General features: G+C 38.6%; 1 protein-coding gene across 1 annotated transcript in view; it reads right to left on the reverse strand.

Moving 5' to 3' along the window:
• The window catches only part of LOC150075401 (cell adhesion molecule Dscam1-like), a 316,461-nt gene that overhangs the window by 86,521 nt on the left and 208,742 nt on the right, over positions 1-21,198 (reverse strand). The window contains exons 10-12 of the mRNA XM_090389299.1: positions 7,619-7,738; positions 4,945-5,118; positions 4,610-4,757 (exon numbers count right to left, since the gene is read on the reverse strand). Of these exons, the coding sequence (XP_090245425.1) occupies positions 4,610-4,757; positions 4,945-5,118; positions 7,619-7,738 (442 nt within the window). The remainder of the gene's footprint in view (positions 1-4,609; positions 4,758-4,944; positions 5,119-7,618; positions 7,739-21,198) is intronic.

A 21,198-nucleotide genomic window follows, 5' to 3' on the forward strand; every position in this document is an offset into this window, starting at 1 on the left:
GTCGGTGGATAGGTAGAGGTGGACCAACTGCCTGGCCTCCACGCTCATCTGATTTAAACCCACTAGATTACTTCTTGTGGGACCATTTAAAGTCATTGGTGTATTCCACTCCGGGTAGCTGATGAGGAAACTCTCCGCAATCGAATTGGGGCAGGTTGTGAGCCAATACGAAACATGCCAGGAATTTGGCATCATCTTCGCGAGTCCACGAGACGTCGATGTCAGGCCTATATTCAGGCAGAAGGTGGACATTTTGAGCAATTACTATTAAGGTGATGTGAATAGTTAAGTGTCATAGACAGACCTTCAAAACTCGGAAACCAAGCATTTCCGGAACTATGTTGATATAAAATATTTTTATTGTCTACATATGAGGAACTCATTCCTGAAGTTATGCCGTGTATTTTTGAGACACCCTGTATATAGAAATTGATATGCATATATGTAGTTTGTTTTTTTATGTAAATATTGTATATAATGTTCATTAAAGGTGTGTAAATGTTTTGTAAATAATTGTGTGTCTTTAATGTTCTGCTAACATCCGCTTTACATACCCTACAATCTAGACTTTTCTGTGAATTGCAGTCAGATTTGCGTTTTGTGGAGTGGGCTTCAGTAGGGTGACTTCAGTAGGGTGGAAGTCAAAACAAACAAAACTCAACAACAAGAAGAAGAATAATAATATCCCCCCCCCCCCACACACAACACGAAAACAAGCCCCACAACATTACATCTCCTTCGACTGCCTGTACTGTTGGTACCCAATAGAATGGTTCCAGTACTTCATGTAGTTTCCTTTATATATTCATTCTTCCATCCGTGCTGAAAGGCAGGAGACATTAGAGCCTATGACTTGCCTCCAGTCCTCCTCGGCGCATTCTTTGCGTTTCTGGCAGGAGTGAAGCCATATTTTCCGACTGGTGTCTGAGATCAGTGACTTTCGTAAAGGCCCCTACTACTGTAGTGCATTCTTTGTGGGTACAGATGCCTTGTGAGGTCTGAGCGTTAAATGCAGGTTAATTGTTCCGGTTTTGGCGAATATTAAGTTGATGATTACACCTGTTAAGTGCTTATCGACAATCATACCTCTTTCGAAGTCTGATAGATTCCGCCCCTTCTTCGCTTCCGGTGAACTTACTTTGGCACTAGTCAGATCACTTGGCTTTATAGTGTCTTCCTGCACACGTCACATACCATATGACGTCTTCGATTTACATATTTTTGCATAGACTGTTGCATATAGTCCAAACCTCCATGGTCCCAATAAAGTATCCATGACCATGGAGGTTTGTGCTGTACATATTACAGGAAATGACAGGATTTCAAAGTAATTTTCAGTGAGCATGAATAATATCAGCGTGGACAATACTATAAATGATATCACAACTCCGCCATATTATTGGTTTCGGTGATACTAATAAATGAAAGAAAAGGATGTGGACCATTAGTAGTTTACTGCTCAGTAGTATTTCTGTACATGCATTTTTGCTGTACTTCAATTTCTCCAATATCTTGTTGATAACAAACATTGTATGTGTTGTATTATAAACGCAGACAATTCATTTCCGGACAGTTCTTATTGATCTTTGTGTCGATTCATTATGTTGTAGTTATTTCTGTATTAAAGGGCCGCGAAGGTAATTTAGATAAGACCTTTATTACAGAAATGACAATCCCCGCATTTGTCATTACTTTCAACAGGAGTTAATGGCAGCCGTTTAATTTCGTACACTGATTCTTGGCTGAATCTGTGTTTGCGCGTGGACAATTATACACCGTCCTGATGCACACCAGTTATGTGTGCTACCGGTTCCAGGACGGTATCCTATCGCCTTCATACCAAGTTGAGATGTAAACTTAGTTTTGCAGTAGCTGATAGAAACTGCAGCTTCTTCTTAACCAGCCGTCTTCCTATTTCACAGGAAGGAATATTTTGTTTTTTGTTCGCAGAGGGACCCGCTATCTTTACGACTCTTATGTCAACCATTTTCATCCCATCAGAAGATAGTCTATGGTTCTACCTAGGGCTTACAATACCGGTCAAAATCTTAATACCGGTATTTCGGTATATTCAATTTATGAAACCGGGATACCGGTATTAATACCGATATTCCAAAAACAAACGTTTTTCTCAAATTTTGATGATAATTAGGCGCAATAAAGTAAGGAAAAAACAAGTACTGTAATTACTTGAATTCATGTTTTAAATACAGTTTTATTGCAATAATAAATATTCTGAAAAAACAATCATTAAAATACAGTTATTCTAAAAATTAAGAAATACATATTGTTACTGCAAAGTTCAGTTATGTTTAAGCATCCACATACCTGTCCGGCGCCTCCGTAGCCAGGAGCAGCAGTGCGTAGCACACGCTTCTTGATGAGACCGGGGTTCGAGCCCGTGACCACCAAATACGGAGGATGCGGAAAGGTCAGGGAATGACCACCGCATATCTCCGGAGCAATATAGCCTTAGTTGCTAATGCTCCTAAAAACCAAATAACAACAACAACCTGTCCGAATAAATTGAGCTTTTAAGAAACATAAGCAATCAATAGTATGATCGTTTAAAATGGATCTAATTTTGGTACATATTTGATTAGCTGCAGAAAACTCCCTTTCGGATTCTATTCTGGTACTGAGATAATCGTAGACGATCTCAGTCCATATTTTCTAGGCTTTGAACTTTTTTAGCAAAAATAGTTCATCTTTTAAAATCTCATTGGAGACAGGCAATTTCTTATTTTGGAAAGAATTTGCGGAACACTGATGTTCTGTTCCATGTTGGTCTTTCACGGTTGAATTTCACTATAGTATCTTTACTGAGTCTGGGAGAGAGCAAAGAGTGGGGTTTAAAGAAGAGAGCAAAGAGCACAGTTAAGGAATTCTGCAAAGAACAGAAGGACAAATCAGATTGGACCCTTATGTAATGGACGTGGGGTAGTATAGATGAAGTTGCAGATGAATTCAACAGTTACTTTGCATCGCTATTTACATAAAAAACCACCTTCGTGTCAATGAGATATTATGGAAGTGAAGTTGAAAAAAATTTAATTAATGATGTTGAAATTTCAAATGATTATTTAATGAGAACTTTCGCGCCTACAGGCGAGTAAGGCTCCTGTGGTTGATGGCATATACTACCCTATAATCTTAAAGGAGACGGCAAGTGAGTGCGTTGAACCATTAAGGCTAGTTATGAAAGCATCACTGGACAGGAAAGATTCCGTTGGATTGTTGTAAATTGGAACATAAAGGCGATTCTAGGAGTGTAACTGGAAATTACCGACCGGCCAGTCTAACTTCAGTAGTAGGGAAAATCATGGAAGCAATGATCAAGAGTGGAATTCAGGATCATTTAGATGGAAATGGAATTCTTTAGGATGGTTTTGTAAAGGGAAAATCATGTTTAATTAATCTGGTTAGCTATTTTGACATGGTCACTCAAGAGCTGGACTTTGGGAATAATTTCGACATTGTTTATTTGGATTTCAGCAAAACATTTGACTCAGTCCCACATGAGGGGTTACATTATAAGTTGGAGCAGGCTGGAATCATAGGGAAAATCCTTAGATGGATAGCACGATGGCTTGAGGGCACCAGGCAGAGGGATTGTGATAAATGGTTATTCCTCAGATTGGCTTAATATAAGACCACTGTTGTTTTTGATTATCTCAAATGACATCTATGAAGGGATGGAGAGCGTGAGGTCTAAACTTGCAGTTGATGTAAAGATCAGTAGAGTAGTTAATGATCGCCGCCAAGCAGAGCTTCTTCAGAGTAACCCAGATAGAGTTCCGGGATGGTCAGAAAAGTGGCAGCTATGCTTTAATTCAGCAAAATGCAAGGTCTTACACCTGGAGAACAGCAACCCCAAAATAATTTATACACTTGGTGGAGTTGAACTAAAGTCAGTAGTGGAGGAACGGGACTTCGGAGTTACGATAAGGTCAGACATGAAGTTGTCCGAGAATTGTGGACAGGTTGCAATGTTGCATGGTGTCCTATCGATGATTTATCGAACATTTGCTAGTAGAGATAACGATGTCATAATCACATAAAGGTGATTTTATAATCTTATGCGATTAAATTATAAGCAATTATTTTTTTAAAATTAGTACCGAAAAACCGGTATTTTTTGTATCAATACCGGAAAAAAATGACCGGATCCCGGTATTGTAAGCCCTAGTTCTACCTCAAATATGTGCGAGATTCAACTGGAACTTTTTTTTGGATAGCGCAACTTCGTGTGTTCTTTATTTGAGATAAAGACAACGGCTTTAGTCGAGCAATCTCGGCAAATATTTAGTAAATAGTTAAGCACAAAACCTTTCGTTCTGTATATGCTTGAAGTATTGAGACCAATGTGACCGATGCGTTAAAAAATTCCCCCACCAACAACATCCTAGTAATATTCAAGGAAAAATCGTATACCTCCGACTCAGACCCGACAACCCAGTTCCGGTTGAAAATTCCTCATTAAGTCTCACAAATCTTTGATAGAACTTAAGCCTAGACCATGGAGTATAACTAGAATATAACGAGTGATTTATGATGCTGTATATTCGGATATAAAGCCAAACCACATTTAAAATTTGAATATACTTACTTAGAATTCGATTTAGGGTCTAATTTTTGCTTATCTTTTAGCCACGTCAAAGTCAAAGGTCTGTCTCCAAATGCCTGACAAGATAACTTTGCGTTTTCGCCTTTCTTGGTTATTTCTGCTTGGAACTTTGTTTTAAAATGAGCCGCCACTAGAAGAAACGAAAAAAGAAAAAATAAAGAAAGAAAGAAAGAAAGAAAGACAGTAATGAATGAAATGTAACAGATTACCGGTCACTCTGTTTTCATGCAGCGATCAATTTTATTTGGTTTTTCTTTAAAACAAAAAAGAACAACTCGCACACAACAAATGAACAGTCAAATAGAGAAAAGGCTTACCATGAACTGACAATCGAATCACCTTGCTTAAATCAGAGCCAATCCCATTAGATGCCTGACACAGATAATAACCTTCGTCTTCTTCGGTGACGTCCAGGATGGTGAGCGATCCATTCTCGAATACGTGCACGTGCGACGTACTGCTTACAGGCTTGTAGTTTTGAGGAACTTTTCCTGCAACAGAGTTAAGCCTAACTTGAGAAATTCTAGAAACAAGAGAGTAACGCGAGACAGTCTTTGTAATCAACTTTATTAAAAACTATAGGCTCGTCTTTAAAGTTTTCAAAATTCTCGTTTAGTATATTTAAAATGATCTAGCGCGATATGGGATTATCGTACCGGCAACGGAAAAGCCTGGAAATTTCTGATCTACTATTTAATAGTTGCAGATCTTTCCAGGAAATTTCCGGCGTAAGTTTTTGCACGCGTACAAATCGTTGGTACTTTTAGGAGGCTGGACAAATTAATAGTCTTTTATCCTGGTCTGGTCTTTGTGGTTTGTTTACGTTCGCAGGCTGCGTAACTCTTGTACTTTTAACTAAGCGATGTAGTTATTTGAAATTTATTACAGTAGAAGCAGCTCTGTTTTATACTCTTGCATTGTCTTTTGCTGTTGAATCAGGAAATTCCGGCTTCTCCACAAAGACGAGCAGAGATAGGGCTGAGTGGTGAAGGGTAGGGGTGGGGGAAGAAGTTATCCTTATTAAAAGCAATTTACCTTGTTCAAAATTTTTCCTCTCGGGTGATTACCTAACATGCCGGAAATGTGACTCATCCTTTATGTGTAGCCTTGGAAAACTTTGACGTAACCTCAAGCAGTGAAATTGGATCAATAAATAATGCTCAAGTATCCGCTGTTGTCTCTATAATCTCTAAAAATCTCGCATCTTGTTTTCTTTTTTCCTTGTTATACGGCGTAAAAAAGAATGCTACAATTTTCTTCTACTGTGCGTCCGAAAAAAAGCTGTGGTGCTTCTATTTCACTATACACTTACGCCATCTGGTGTTTGTACTGAGATTGCTTATGCCGCATTTAATTTGTTGAGAGAGAGATTAAGAACCGCTTATCAGATTTGTTTTCTGATGGACGTTTTCGTAGATACCACACTTGAGAAGCATGGTTTCAGCCGAATAACGCAATTTACAGAAACACGAAAGAATTTATCTTGATAACGTTCACTTCTGGTACGCGATAAAGTTGCAACTGGAAGCTGTATCCAAGAAAGGGTTCAAAACTGGAGAAGGCTATTTGAGGCTGCGGGTATCTGTGATTAAATCTGACAGAACGTCACTATCCCAAGCAACTCTTGGTGTGGACAACGTATTTCCGATATGGAATCTGTAATGTGCCTGTAAATGGCTAAACTAATATCCCGGCATATGTACCCGGCTATCCGGAGACGCCCCAACAAGTCGTTTATTTTCTGGAGTCGATCGATCGGAAGAAAGAAGTTACTCTCACAATTTATGGTCCTCGTGTTACAGCCCGAGGTCTGAAACTAGTGCGACGCTACGTGCAGTACATCCCTCCCCGGAGAAGGCAAGGTTAGAAGTAGTTAACTGTAGGTGGAGCGAAAGGACCAAATTACACGAAAAACAGCTCGAAATTTTGGTTAGCGATATTTTACTGAAAAAAAAAAAAAAAAGTTAATTTGCTACTAAAATTAACTACTCCGTGTAAGAAAAATGCCGAGTGGGTAATTTCATCCCAGCTCTTGACTCTGTACCTCTTTTTTATTTCAATTCTTTTCTTGCGTTTATCTCTTTCTTTCTTTCTTTCTGTCTTTTCAAAATTCTTTTTATTTATCTTCAGTTACTTGCTTTCTCGTTTTCTTTTTCTGTCCATTTGTATCCCTAACTTCTTTCCCCCCCCCCTTTTCCTAGTCCGTTTCTTTCTATTTTGCAAACTTTTAAAAAACAGTTATCCATTGCTTTCAACTTCTCGAAGTGAAGGACTCAACAAACTAAAAACTTTTTGTACCGCAAAAAAAAACTTCTTTAACTTCATAATACCTTTATTTACCTGATACCGTAATTAGCTGAAAATTAATCACATTCTTGGAAATTTTTGATGCATCTATTCAAGCCATAGTGCGTCGGTTCCAGTGGTAATTGAGTTCACACTGTTTTTTGAATATCCGTATACTTGTTCACGCCCTATTTTCTTGTTGGGCGGGCTGTAAAATCTGGAATAACCCCGGAAAAAAGCCTACTCCCTCCTAAAGATGCTTAACTACATCTTTTTAAGAATTCTCCAATTATCTGACGAAAATCGATGCACGTTTGATTTCAGCCATTCCAAGTTTGGATCATTATCAGTATTAGTGCCACCAGATTCCAGGGCGACTGAATGATCACCCAGTTACGAAATATTGTATTTTAATTTTTTTGCTCTTTTTTAAATATCTTTCATTGTCTTTACCTTTGTTATATTCTTCTTCTTGGAAATTTCGGAAGAAATCCTAGCGACGAGGTGGAGATGCAAGAAACGTTGAGAAAGATGAAGGTTCTAACCGTCAGTAACTCAACAATTCAGCTATTAGTAAAACATGAGCTGCCAGGGAGAAGGAACTTTAAATGTATAGGAAATAAAACGGAAAATTCACTCCCACTTTCAAAGTTTACAATTCATAAACGAAATGGAAAAATTTTGGCTCTTTTCGCATGCACTCACCTGTTGCCTTTCGCCAGTTTAACCTGGTCGGAGGAAACCCATCGGCTTGACAATCGATCGTTACATCTCTTCCCATGGCAACGTTGGTATCTGTAGGCTCCACTTTCCATCTTGGAGGAACTGGAACGATATGGAAAATTTCTAAGATCAAGAAAGGCTAAATATTGATGTAATAAATGGCCACCACAGCAGATATATCATAGTTACATAATATAAATGGATTGCAGATTTATCACCATCAGATTCGAGGATGAACCTGCATAACAGATTATTAATTGTTCCAGCCTGAATCAGATACAATATCACAAAAAATTCATCTTTTGAAAAGTTAAGAACTGAGATCATAAAAAGAACCACCGGTACCATTCGTGGTATTTACTACATTTTGTGTTTGAAGTTCATTAATCCAGAGATATGCATTTCCGGGTAGTTTAATGACCAAAGTTCAAGTTAATTACCATTACTTCTTCCTCGCTTGACAAGCTATTTCATACCGGTGTATTGAAGAGCACAAAACAAGATCCCAATAATTGAATGCCTGATAATTTTTGTAAAGTTCTATTACAATCAATTTCTATCATAAAATATCGACTTGGGAGCGGATAATTGTTCACCGCTTGTGGCTCCCTCTTTTTTTTATGTAATTAGTCACAGGTTTGTGCGGTGATACAGGAAGTGTTAGGGATGTTGAAGGCAATACCAGGTCTTCCGCTTCGATGATTGATGCGCGGCTAATAGACTCCTTCATGGCATCCCATAGGTGGCCAGAAGTGGTTATTTTAGTGCATATGCTGGTTGATTGATTCGCGAATTTCGGAAAACTTTAAGCATGTTTCTTACATACATCATCTCCATTGATCATATAGCCTGACATGGAGAGTTTTATAGACGGGAATTACAGTCCAGTAGAGTAGACAAGTATGGGTCTTCTCTGGCTGGAATTATTGGTTATTAAAGCCACCAGTGAGAAGAGTGATTTATAGTTGGTAGAGGAGGAACGCCAACACATGTTGCGGAAAAGGTTTGACAAATGTAGGTAATGATTGGTATCTGAGTGTACAGAAGCACACATAGATCGTGTGATAAATAGCGTTTGTGGATATATTGGGGAGAAAAAGACAAAATGAGTATTGAAAATAATTTGTGGCGATCGAATATTTACGAACTGCGATTTATACTAATGGATAAGTCGCTGCTTGACGTTTATTGGTCTCCAGTTTTATTATTTAAACTGAACACGGAGCAAAATGTACAGAAGTGAAATATAGAAAAATAAAGTGGGTGATAACCGAAATAGAAGTTCAGATGGTAGGGAAATCGGTAGTTTATAACGAGGGCCGTCGCCCAAAATGTATTTATCTTTAAAAACAAGTTAGTTAACGTAAGCAGTGCGTTGCATTTCAAGCGCGTTACCACATAGTAATAATTCATGATTTATAACAAAAAAAATATGGAGCAAAAAGCACCGACTTTTATGCCCGAAACGAGAAAATTTTGTTTCTACTCATTCGCCACATTGCCCATTCATTCTTCTAACCCACGCATGGCAATAAACATATCCATTGCTTCAGCTACGATATACAATACGTATATGGATAGCCTATGTGATATGCATGAAAAAAAATATATTTTTTGTTATGAAACCCCCCAAACACGAAAGGTATAAAAACCTATAGTACTTAGTACTGTGCATGGGTTGAAGGGGATGAGGAAGGAGGGAATGATAATAATAAATTTCTGGATTTCTATTGGTCTGCTTTTAATGAGTTGGCTCCACAAATGTTTATAGAAGGCCCAAATAAAAAAAAAATTCATAAAAAGTATATCCACTGGGAGTCGAGTTGTTACATGAGGGCAGACGGACATGTGAAGACAATAAGCACATTATACATACACTTTCGCCTAAAAGTTTGGAATCACGTTTTAATTTTCAAAATTTTTTATTAAGAGGACCAACATGTTTACCAATTTTATTAAAATATTTTCTGTTACGTATAAAAATCAAAAAAAAAAAAAAAAAAAACCCTTAAATAATAATTAAAAAATTTCTAGAATATTCCGAAAAGGTGCAGAAGATTCCTGAATGTGGTAAAACGTTGCAGGTGACTCTAGAAAGTACGAGTATTGTTTCAATATTATAGAAGATTACAGATGATTCTAGAGTGTTTCGCAATAATATAAATTGAAGAGTAAAAGCTGTAACATAAATCGAACACCTTTCATTCAGAAACAGTGTTTAGTGTAAGTTTTTTTTTTTTGTTTCGCGATAAACATGGCAAAAAATAAGGAACCGAGCGTTGAAAAAAGAAATGCTATTATAACTCTGTATAAAGAAAGTTATTCCATGAGAACTATTGGCAAAAAGCTAGGTGTTTCATTTAAAGGAGTACAACTACCATTCGACGATTCAAGGAGATTGGCAGTTGAAAGGACAGACCACGATCAGGACGACCGCGCGTAACGACAGAAGCACAAGATAAGACCATAACACTGATTTCTAAACGCAATCGATGAATTATTGCACCTGATATCCGAGCTGAGTTCAAATTGGAACAGAGAAATTCCCGTGTAAAACCACTATAAAACTTCGTCTTAAACAAGCCTTCGTCTTCATGGTTATGCAGCTATCCGAATGGCTTTATAAAACCGAAAAATCGAAAGAAACCGGTTAGTTTGGGATAAGAGCCATCAATATTACACAATTGAAGAATGGAAAAAACGTACTGATGACTGATGAATCCAAATTTGAAATTTTTGGATCCAAGCGTAGAGTTTATGTGAAACGATCTAGGGAAGAAGAAATGGTGCCACATTATTTAGTGTCAACAGTCAAGCAGGTTGGTGGTTCCATCATTATCTGGGGTTGCTTCTGTTTTTCTCGAGTGGATGACATCTTCAGAATTGAAGAAATTTTAAGAAAAGAAGACTATAAAAACATTCTTGAATGTAATGTTGGACTTAGACTTTGTGGAAGAAATTTTATATTACAAAACAATGACCCGAAGCATAGCTCTATGCTGTGCAGGCAAAAAAAAAAAAAAAAAAAACTGCAGCCAATTTCAATCCACTGCAGGATGGAATCTTCCTCAATGATTCACGTTGAGGGAAATGGACCATAATCTGCCACGCTGGATCATAGTGTGCATAGTGTTAGGGTCGGGCGCCACCTGTAGTTTCCCATATCTGTGCCATATGTACGCTGTGAAGAAATACAGAACGCTGTAAATACCAGAAAAGTGTTGTGTGTTGAATGCGTAGTATTATGTTGGGTTCTGTTGTGTGTCTTGGAATTTGGCCCCTGATGGGACTCCACTTGCCCGCACACACACCACTAGGATGTAGCCAGGCTGCCCATTATTCTCTGGCAGGTCTCCGTCAGGGTCGCCTGAGCTTCCTGAACGGAGACCATTTTTTTTTATAAAATAAAAAAAAAATAATAATAAAATAAAAATAAGGTAAAGTGCGGCATACAGGGTGTACAGAAGAAGGCGCGCCTCCGTAACCAGGTGGAAAGGAGCAGCAGTGCGGTAGTACACGCTTCTTGATTAGACCGGGGTTCAAGCCCGTCACCACCAAATACGGAGAATGCGGAAAGGTCAGGGAATGACCACCGCATATCCCGGAGCAATATGGCCTTAGTTGCTAATGCTCCAAAAAAACCAAATAACAAATAACAGCAGTACAGAAGAAGATGGGGGGATGAAAGTAAGAGTAAGGGGATGCAGGTGAAGGCATCCCCTAAATTGACAGTGGAGCGTACGCCCCACCAGGCGAAAAGGGGGAGAGGATAACCCCAGAAGGATAGAAAAGCCACGCAGCGAGAGTGCTGAGTGTGACCTATATTTGGCGGTGGAGTGGTCAAGACCACTGGAGCCTACCCAACCATGTGGGTGAGTTGGCAGGTAGTCCTACCCCGGATGTTCCAGGATTAGAAAGTCGATGTTGATAAAACGGTCAAGTAGAGATTTTTATTTCTGATTTGAGTAAGTCCCTCACGGGTTTGTATCCCTAGTTTGAGCTGGTTGTAGAGTCCTTCGCCTAGCAAAGAGGTTTTGTGCGTACTCCGTTAGTAATTTGTAGTATTCTTCGTCAGAAATGAACAGGTGCTCCTATCCTTGAGGTATGTGGCAGGTGTATAGTGTTCCTCGAAGATCGTCATAAACTGGGCAGTTATAAAGAAGATAGACACAATCTTCATTTTCTCCACATGTACAGTAGGGGTTATTGACGATTTCCAAGGTAGTCAACTTATGATTTATAGAGCCGTGTCCTGTTATAATATATGTATGGTAGAGACCAGGAGAGAACCAAGGCGGCGACTTAGGATAAACAAGTTTGACGTCCGGGATGAATTTCTTAGTTATTAGGCCCTTGTCCGTCTCTTCCCATCTTGCCTGCCAGATTTGTAGTAGCATGGCAGCTAGTTTCTTCTTTCCTTGCTTACAGTCAGTGTGGGTGTCGATTGATGGTAGCTGGGATGCCCCGCGACAAGCAGTAGTGCAGTCCTCGACGGATAACCTCCAAGTCAAGAGGGAGGACACTGGCAAGAACCTGGAGGGTCGGAGAGCTTACTGTGCAGCAGGCCCTGGTAATGGCGAGCAATATACTCCACTGAATTGTTTCTAGTTTGCGTTTATTGAGAACAATTATTGTTCTATGGTACCAAATCCCGGATCCGCATGTAATAACAGGGAGGAAATAGTTTTATACAGGAGTTTGAGTGTTCTCCAGTTCAGTCCTCAGTCACACCTGCTTACTCGGACAATTAGAGCTATATAATTTTTGATTTTGACTTGAAGGTAAGGTATGAGAGGTGCGGGAAGAAGGAGCGCTTCGAATCCAGGATAATGCCCAGGTGTTTTAGGGAGGTTGCCAGCATGATGGTTTTTCCTTGTACCTTGATCTGAGGAGGCCTTGATTTTTGCAGGGTGCCTTTGAGAAGTATGGATTGTGCCTTCTGTGTGGAAATCTGGAGCTTGTGTAGAGTCGCCCTGTCCTGTAAGATCTGTAGTGCTTGATTGCCATTGGCCTCGAGAGCTGCTCTGGTATCCGCTGCGATGGAGATAGTAATGTCATCAGCGAATGCTTGGATAGTAACAGGGCCCAGATCCAGGCCAATAATTCATCGAGGACGATGTTCCAGAGGAAAGGTTTGTTTGTTTGTTTCGGAATTTATTGGGCGCATCGGCAACTATGGCCATAGTGCGCCACCAGAGGAAAGGGCCGAGGACCGAGCCCTATGGGCAGCCTCTGTAGACAGACTTGGTGAGCTTCTGGTATGGTGAGGAAATGGTGATCTTCCTGTTAGAAAGGTAATTTTGTATACACTTGTACAAGTTGGCTGGTATGCGTGCCAGTCTTAGCCTACGAAAAACGCTTGGCTTTGCCGGGGCCATGTCAAAGGTCCCGTCAAAGTCAATGATTATGAGGAGAAAGTACTTGTAATTAGTGTTGGCTGCAGCTTGGGTTATTTGGTAGAGAGCGTCCTGGGCGAAATCCATACTGTGAATTGGATTGTAGGCCACAGCTTCTGTACAGTGCGTTAGGAGTCTGGTATGGAGGAGGCGTTCAACTAGCTTGCTCAATGTGGACAGGAAGGCAATGGGCCAGTACGAGGTAGGCTGTTCTGGGGGCTTCCATGGGTTTTTGAGTATTAACTTTAGTTCAGCTATTTTCCAGCTTTCTGGGACGGATCCCTGGGTTAGGCATTTATTGAACAGGTTAAGCAGAAATTGCGGATTTACCTGGGCGGCCTTTTTTAGTATTCCTGGGGATTTTTTATCCTTCATTTTGCCAGGGGCTTGCTGAAATTCTTTAATGTTAAATTCTTCCTCCACAGAGTCAATGTGGTAATTGTCATTATCTAGACAAATTTGCTGCTGTCGTGTTGTGAGAAGATCGGTGTCGCTGATAAAGAGGGTATCCAAGTTGGCAGATCGACGGTATTTAGCAGTCAGGGACTTGAACCCTGGTCTACTCAAAGAGCGTGTGCTGTAGCACTCCTGCGGAGGCCGCTACTTTCTAGCAACTAACCAACAGGGGGGGGTATTGCAACTTATGTGCCCACCCCAATCTCCTGACTTAAACCCAACAAAGCTTTTTTGGGATCATCTATACCGCCAAGTCCGTTAAGTCTGCCCATCTTCAAAACATTTATGGGAAACCTTGCAGATCGCTTGGAATAATGTTAGTGAAGACACTATTTATAAAATTAATCGGCAGAATGACGCGTCTGTGTAAGGATGTGATAAAAACTGTTTAAGGCTGAGATAAAAACTCATGGAGGATATTTTAATTAAAAATTAGTATAGTTGTTAATATGAATCATTTCAATATTTTTTGACGTTAAAAACGTTTTTACTGGCGTTATTCCAAAAATTTTGAAACGAAAAACCGTCATGCGAAAAGCGTTACGGAAGTCACGTCATCTTCAGCTTCCACCAGAAGCGAATTATTGTAACTTGTATTGTTGGAATCATACTTGTACGATGGCAACAATCATTTATCTTCTATTGGACCAAATTTAATGAAATTTTGCACGGAGCTTCATCTTAGCTCTATACTAGAGGAAAATCTCTTAAACATCTGAAAATTGCAGTAATGCCTGGAAATGCGTTAATTCGAAAACGCATCTGGTTTCAATTAAACTCTGAGGCTGGAAAAGAGCTCTGCACATTTATGAAAACATTCTTCAACTTGGACTCGTCATTAGATCTTTCGATAAATACTACACGTAATGGAACAACTATAGATGGTGTGTTTAGTCGTGAACTAAAATATCTCTTCAATGTAAAAATTATATATCTTACTTTAGTCATCACAGAACAATACTTTCAGTAACCGATATGTAATTATTATTAATAAAATAAAAACATCGTTATATTATTATCCATGAATTTTATTAGTATCTGAAAATTAAAACGTTTTTAACTCCTGCCGATGACTCTTAAATGTAAAACACATTAAATATGTTAGCGGCAGGACACTAACTGGTACAGAATTTATTTCTATAAATACTCCGTTATGTTCTATATTAAACCTTACGTTGTCATAAATAATTAAAAAATAAATAAATAACGAAAACTGTTGTCAAAGCAGAAAAGGGAAAGCATTGAGAAAACAGCGTTGGACTGTTTTGCGCATGCCTCACCACCAAATAGGCGTTTTTACCGTTGCCGTTCTTTTACCCCGTTGGAAAAGACTTGGACCAAATCTCGTCTAGACGGGAGGGAGAAACTGAGGGAAAATAATTTTGAATGATCCTCGTACTCTTTCTCTCTTTCAAAAAACCAACTGACACACCTTTTCGGAAGGTTTGTATTATGTTTTGAATTAGCGTATTCTATGGTCTTTATTCTTGTTTTGAGGGTTGAAAAACCGAGTTTATGGGAGAGGGAAGTAAAAAATACGAATTTCCGGTAGAAAAAATCAAGCAGCCCTCGGCCGAGATCGACGAAATCAACCACGTTGTGAAAAAAAAAAAAAAATAAAATAAATAAAAAATAAATAAATAAATAATAAAAATTATTTGCGTCATTGCCAGGATCTGAACTCACCCCTTCTTTTCTTCACCAGGGTGTGGGAGGAAAATGATTATAACCATCGTAATGCCGCGAGCGCCATCGTGTAGAAAAACAGGAATCGTAACCACTGTACAGCCATGAGGGGCATGAATCAGAAGAGGTAGTTGTTAAAATGTATTTAAAGTTGTCGAAACAAGTTGTCAGTTTAAAAATGACAAAAGCTGTTCCCATGTACATAAAAATGAAATACGACAGCCTATAAACAAACCCTTGTACTGCATGTAGTTTATTTGCTTTTTGAATTAATTAACTTTTATCGAATAGTGTTTGCACAATATTTTCAAAATAATTTGTCCAAACAACTGAATATCCACTTGAATGTGAAACGACATAAAAGAAATCGCATACATTTGGGAAGGTTAGAATCGCTTATTACCTAGAATTCAATAATTAGTGTTAAACTTTTTGCCGATAGGGGACTCCCCGAAAGTGATTAAATTATTCTGTTAACAGAGGAAAAATTCTTTGAAATGACATTTATATGAAGCTGTAATTAGGAGCAAAGGTAACAGTAATCGAACTGTGTCTAGTTGAACCTTACAGCGGTGTGATGTATCCTCTGGGTTTGAGAGTACGTGGAAAAGAATGAGGAAAATGCGAAGGGTGGTCTTTGAGTGTAGACCCTTCGTCTGTTCTCGCTTTGTGACATATTCGCTCTAACCAGGTGGAAAAAAAAAAGTATTCCGTGACAGTAGAAATCTGACTTGTAAGACTATTTCCTTAAACAAGTCGTATCTTCTTTCAGATCTGATGGTGTGAGGTGACGTTAATGTATGTATCAGCCAGCAAATTCTTCTAGTGAATGACAGAGCGTATTCCCCGCTAAGAAAGATAAGGAAATGGGAATAAGATTTAACGGAATCATTTCTTGGACACCTTTAAAGTAACGAGATGGCCCGAGGACACCATTTGGAAGAGAAGAGATGTTTAAAGTACACTGGTCTCAAGTGAAAGTGAAGAATGGGACACAAAAATCAATAGGAGTTGTCGTCAGTATTACACGTACCAATCGGTTTTTTGTTTGTTCTAATTCGGGACTTTTATTTCTCGAAGTAATTCTTCCTAAAAGCTAGTAAAAAGCATTGTGCGCAATCTTGTAAAAAATAAAAAAATAAAAAAAAGCGATCCAACTGCCCTCGGTGAGAAAAATCGATTACGGTCGTTTGAAATCCATAAAATGATTGAAGCGTAAGAAAATTTATGAATCTCGAATTGAGATTATAAAGTGAAGAATTACTAGAAAGTTATAAATAAGATACGATTAAATTTTAATTCTCAAAATCAATGAATATTGATTATTAAAAAATCCTTGGTCTTAGTTTCTAATGTTAAATAAAATTACGAAAAATAAAAAAGAAAAAAATAATAATAAATAAAAATAAATAAATAAATAATAAATAAACGAAAAATAAATAAGAAAAAATAAAATGAAAATTCTGATAAAAACTCCCCGTATTGCCGGAAGAAATCAAGTGGACCCAAGGCTTTCACTCAGAATCAGTTTCACCAACCTTGAAAGGCTTGAGACGCTTGTTGAGACGCTTGAGACTCTTGGAAACATGATAGATTTGATCAACAATCTAGCCATCGACCTGGATAAATTCTGCCAGCAGCATATGTACAGACGCCAGAAGCTAACGGACACATATAACAAACTTACAGTGATGATAGACCACCAGGAAAATTGCCACAATGCTTTCCATGACACGATGAATGTAAAATAAAGTGACGCCGTCACTGGTCCCCTCTCTTGGCATCTATTACTCCAAAGACGCCTGGCTGTGAGTACTAGGACAGTGAACATTGAAGAGATACCACGGGCAACAACCGGTGATGGACTGCCTCAATCCATTATATTTTTGTACATATTTCTCATGTTTTTGTAATTTACAGCACTTTTGATAAAATAATATCCTTTAATTTGGGACACTGGTATTCCACAACTTTCAAGTATGTAAAACAATAAACACTAAGTTCTGTACCTTTCAGGTTAAGCATACATGTGTTCCATGTAACCGCCGGACACATGACCCTGCCTTAACCTCTGAATGTAAATATAACCCCCCTAGCCACCCCCCCCTAGTTCAGGAGGGGTGACTCTTGAGCAGAGCAATAAATAGATTTAATAAATATATAAAAATCATTTTCTACTCCCTCTTCAAAAGTAAGTCTGTTTTCCTTCATAGAAGGATTCTTCTACCATTACAAAATTGTTAATTAAGAATTCAGTTACTGTATTACGCATTAAGTCTACTTAAATCATATTACATTAAGGCGAGAACAGTGGCTTGGGTTCGAATTCGGCCAGTGATGGGATTCGAACCCAGGCAACTTTTGTGGGCTTTTTTCACAACGTTTTCTAAGTACTCAGCCTTGTCCAACAGTTTTTTAGGTGTGTTTTAAGCGCTAAAGTAACTAAGGCAGTGAGGCGTCAGTATATTGTGTCTGTAACTACGTGTATTCGCCACGTGCTGTTTGCTGGACGAAAAACCCGATTCTGCGGGAGAAGAACCCATGCAGTCCTCGTCTGAGAGCGAAAAACTCAGCCACGTTGTGAAAAATGTCCATATAATTCCTCGCGTCATTGATGGGATTCGAACTTGGGCTTTTTCCACCCAGTGTAGAAAAGACGGTGATTAAAACCACTGTGCTATTCAGTAGCCCGATGTTGCATGGTTTTATCTATCGGAAATTTGATTTTTTCATCAACAAACAAGCAAACCAACCACTGAATGTACGCAATTTACAGTCACTATATACTGACTTTGACGTTTAGAAATGGATTTGAAAAACCAGTAACGAAACTAAACGCACAGAGTTCAAATTCTACTTTTATTACCAGAAATTATGACCTGGGTTTCACGTGATTGGAACCTGCAGTTCATATTTTCCGCCTTTCAGTGTTAATTTAAGTTAGGTAAGGTTATAGAGCAATTCAGATAAGCGATGTGGCGATTGATATGTTCAGATGAGCGATTGATACAATGCGCAGGGGGAAAATTTTACTTTAGGAATAACACACTTTCGCTGATATAAGAGCGCATTTTTAAATCTATACGCCTGTGTGTATAACTCTAGTAATGGCGTTAGATAAGTACAGACGTTAATGAGCTTCTCCTGACATCGATTCTGTAAGAACGAACCTTTATTCGTTAAACTGTATTAAATCTATTTTATAAAGCCAATTTTTTTTTTATTACAAGCTATCAAATCATACTTTTTACCAAAATTGCTTTACATAGTTAGCAAAAAAAAAAAAAAAAAAAAACATTTAATGGTTCCGGGCACGAATTAGTAAGGGGAAGAATGTTATTGATTTTGATAGCGTCCATATTCACCCCTGGCGGCACACGATGCATTTCCATCATATGTGGCACGCTGCAGGGAAAAGGTCGATCATCCCTGTTTTAAAGTATCTATGCGTGAGAAGTGGAGGATGGAGGTGTTAAATCACGATTTGACACCAACAGGTGAATGAAAGGATCAAGCACCTACCCAGTTGTGCGAATGGGTGAAAAATTATTGGTTAAACACAAAAACGTTGTCACGTCTTTCAAAAATGTGGAATTCAGCAATGCCCTTGATGGCCCTGAAGATGATGTACTCTTTGACGAAAGTATAAGCGTGGGTAGAACAGTTGGTTATAATCGCCGTCCTACCCCACCTTGGGCGGAGAAGACCTGAATTCGAATTCCGTCAATGATGTGAGGAAGTTTTATGGGTATTTTTCCCAACATGGCTGAGTTCATTGATCTCAGGCGGGAGTAGCAGGGATTTTCTCCCAAAAATCTTGGTTTTTTGTTCAGCAAACAGACCACGGAACATGCAATTTACAGACATATTATATACGGCGCAATATGGCCTAAGTTTCTGATACGCCTAAAACTCTACACCAATAACAAGTGAAGTAGGTTAGCACTTGTAAATTTGTCTTTCAAATGTTCAATAAAATATTTTTTCTCAAAATGTTTTTCCTCTTATTCTAAGTCTTATGTTCCATAGAATACGGTACCTGCGATAAAGATACTGACAAAAACACTTTAAAAACCTATATGTTGAAATGTTACATTTACAGTATGAAAAATAATGGCTGGCAATTTTATTTTAGGTTGATGTGTAAAATTTCATAATGGAAAGATGGACACTAACGAGGCTCACGAGGAATGCACCCACAACGTGTTGCTGTGTGGCTTAATATCTTAGCAAGCAGCATAATTGTCCTTGGTCCATACTTTCGCGAAAATGATCAAGGAGAACGTTGAAAGATGTCAATACGTGATACAAAATGTCCTTCTACCACAATTGCAGGAAATTAATCTGCTCGACTTGTGGTTTCAACAAGATGGAGCCACTTGTCATACGACAAGGGCCACAATGGACATGTTGCACGAGCTGTTCTCAAACAGATTAATTTCGCGTAATGGAGACAAACTGACTGCCACGCATCCAGATTTAACGGCACCACGTTTATTTCTGCGAGGTTACTTGAAGGTGAGAGTATACATTTACAAGCTAAGGTATTAAATGATCTGGAAAATAATATAAGGACAGAAATCAATACGACAACAGGCGAAACTAGTTCTGTACTCGAAAATGTCATCTCAAGAGCAAGCCGTTGTACTGTATAGCGAGTCATGGTATATACAGTATATTTACTAGACATTATTTTCCATACCTATTGTTATAATAAATTTATATTTAAATATAAATTTAAGATTTAACGCTAAAAGGGTTTTCATAAGTATTTTAGTAAAATCAAATCCTTTCCTGTACTGCTTTTGATCGTCCACCAATATTACTGGTCATTATCAACAAACTGTATTGGAAAGACAGTAATATTTTACGCGCATTTCTTCTTCAACCTTTCTTATTCTTTCTATTTATCCTGCCTTGATCCATTGATTATCTCTGTACCACATCTACCTCTCAATACACTCTCCATTTCCCTTCTGTTTGCCTTCGCATTCCCTCCTTCTCTTTATATCCCACTTTCGTCCTCTGTTCACTGAACGTACTCCGTGAAGACAGGTTTGATGGGAGTCACAGGCCGAACAAAACATCCCTAAAGAAAATAAAGGAACTTTTCTAATGGATTTTGCTTTTCTAAAGTGGCCGTCAGCGAGGTATTAAATAGGCTAAGAACAGAAGGATCAGGCAGCTATGAATCACGAAACCTATTGCACAAAGTAATTTACATTTTCAAGTAATGGTGGAGAGTCTGCTAGTGACAGTCGACCCGATAGAAGCACGTACCAAGGGGATAAAAGAGGGAAAGTCAACAGTAAAAGGCATTAATTATTCTGTTTTTGAAAGAAACTGAGGGAAAAAAGCGGGCCAAGAGTTACAAAGGATTAGAAAAGCCTAATTAACATTTGTATGTATAGTGGGCTATGAACTCTCGTGGTTTACCGAACTACACTACGTAGGTTCGACTGAAGACAAGACGCAATATCGGAGGAAGCGTTTTGAAAGAACGCTACCTTAGTAATGATGAAGCGCAGATCCATAGAATTCCGTATATGAAAATGTGGACTTCTCGTTTACCTAATGAATACCAAGGACAAAGGCTACAGTAATTCACCATCATCACAACAGCTAATAAAGCAGTATTCCAGAACAGCCATTGGACTCCAGGGACGAATACAAAGAAGTATTAATTATATACTGATATTCACAAAGTTGTTGTTGTTATTTGGTTTTTAGGAGCATTAGCAACTAAGGCCATATTGCTTCGGGATATGCGGTGGTCACTCCCTGACCTTTTCCGCATCCTCCGTATTTGGTGGCTAACGGGCTCGAACCCCAGTCTAATCAAGGAGCATGTGCTATGCACTGCTGCTCCTGCCCTCCTGGCTATGGAGGCGCCATTCACAAAGTAAAATTATAACATACAAATGATGTTAAAATACTGCATATTGGAAAACACAGGATAAACTATAATAAACAACTGTACAATTCGTAGTATACAAACTATATATAATGTAGCGTATACCATTA

This window comes from Mastigoproctus giganteus, chromosome 14 (genome assembly GCF_048544385.1).
Source record: "Mastigoproctus giganteus isolate SK-2022 chromosome 14, ASM4854438v1, whole genome shotgun sequence".
Lineage (NCBI taxonomy): Eukaryota > Metazoa > Arthropoda > Arachnida > Uropygi > Thelyphonidae > Mastigoproctus > Mastigoproctus giganteus.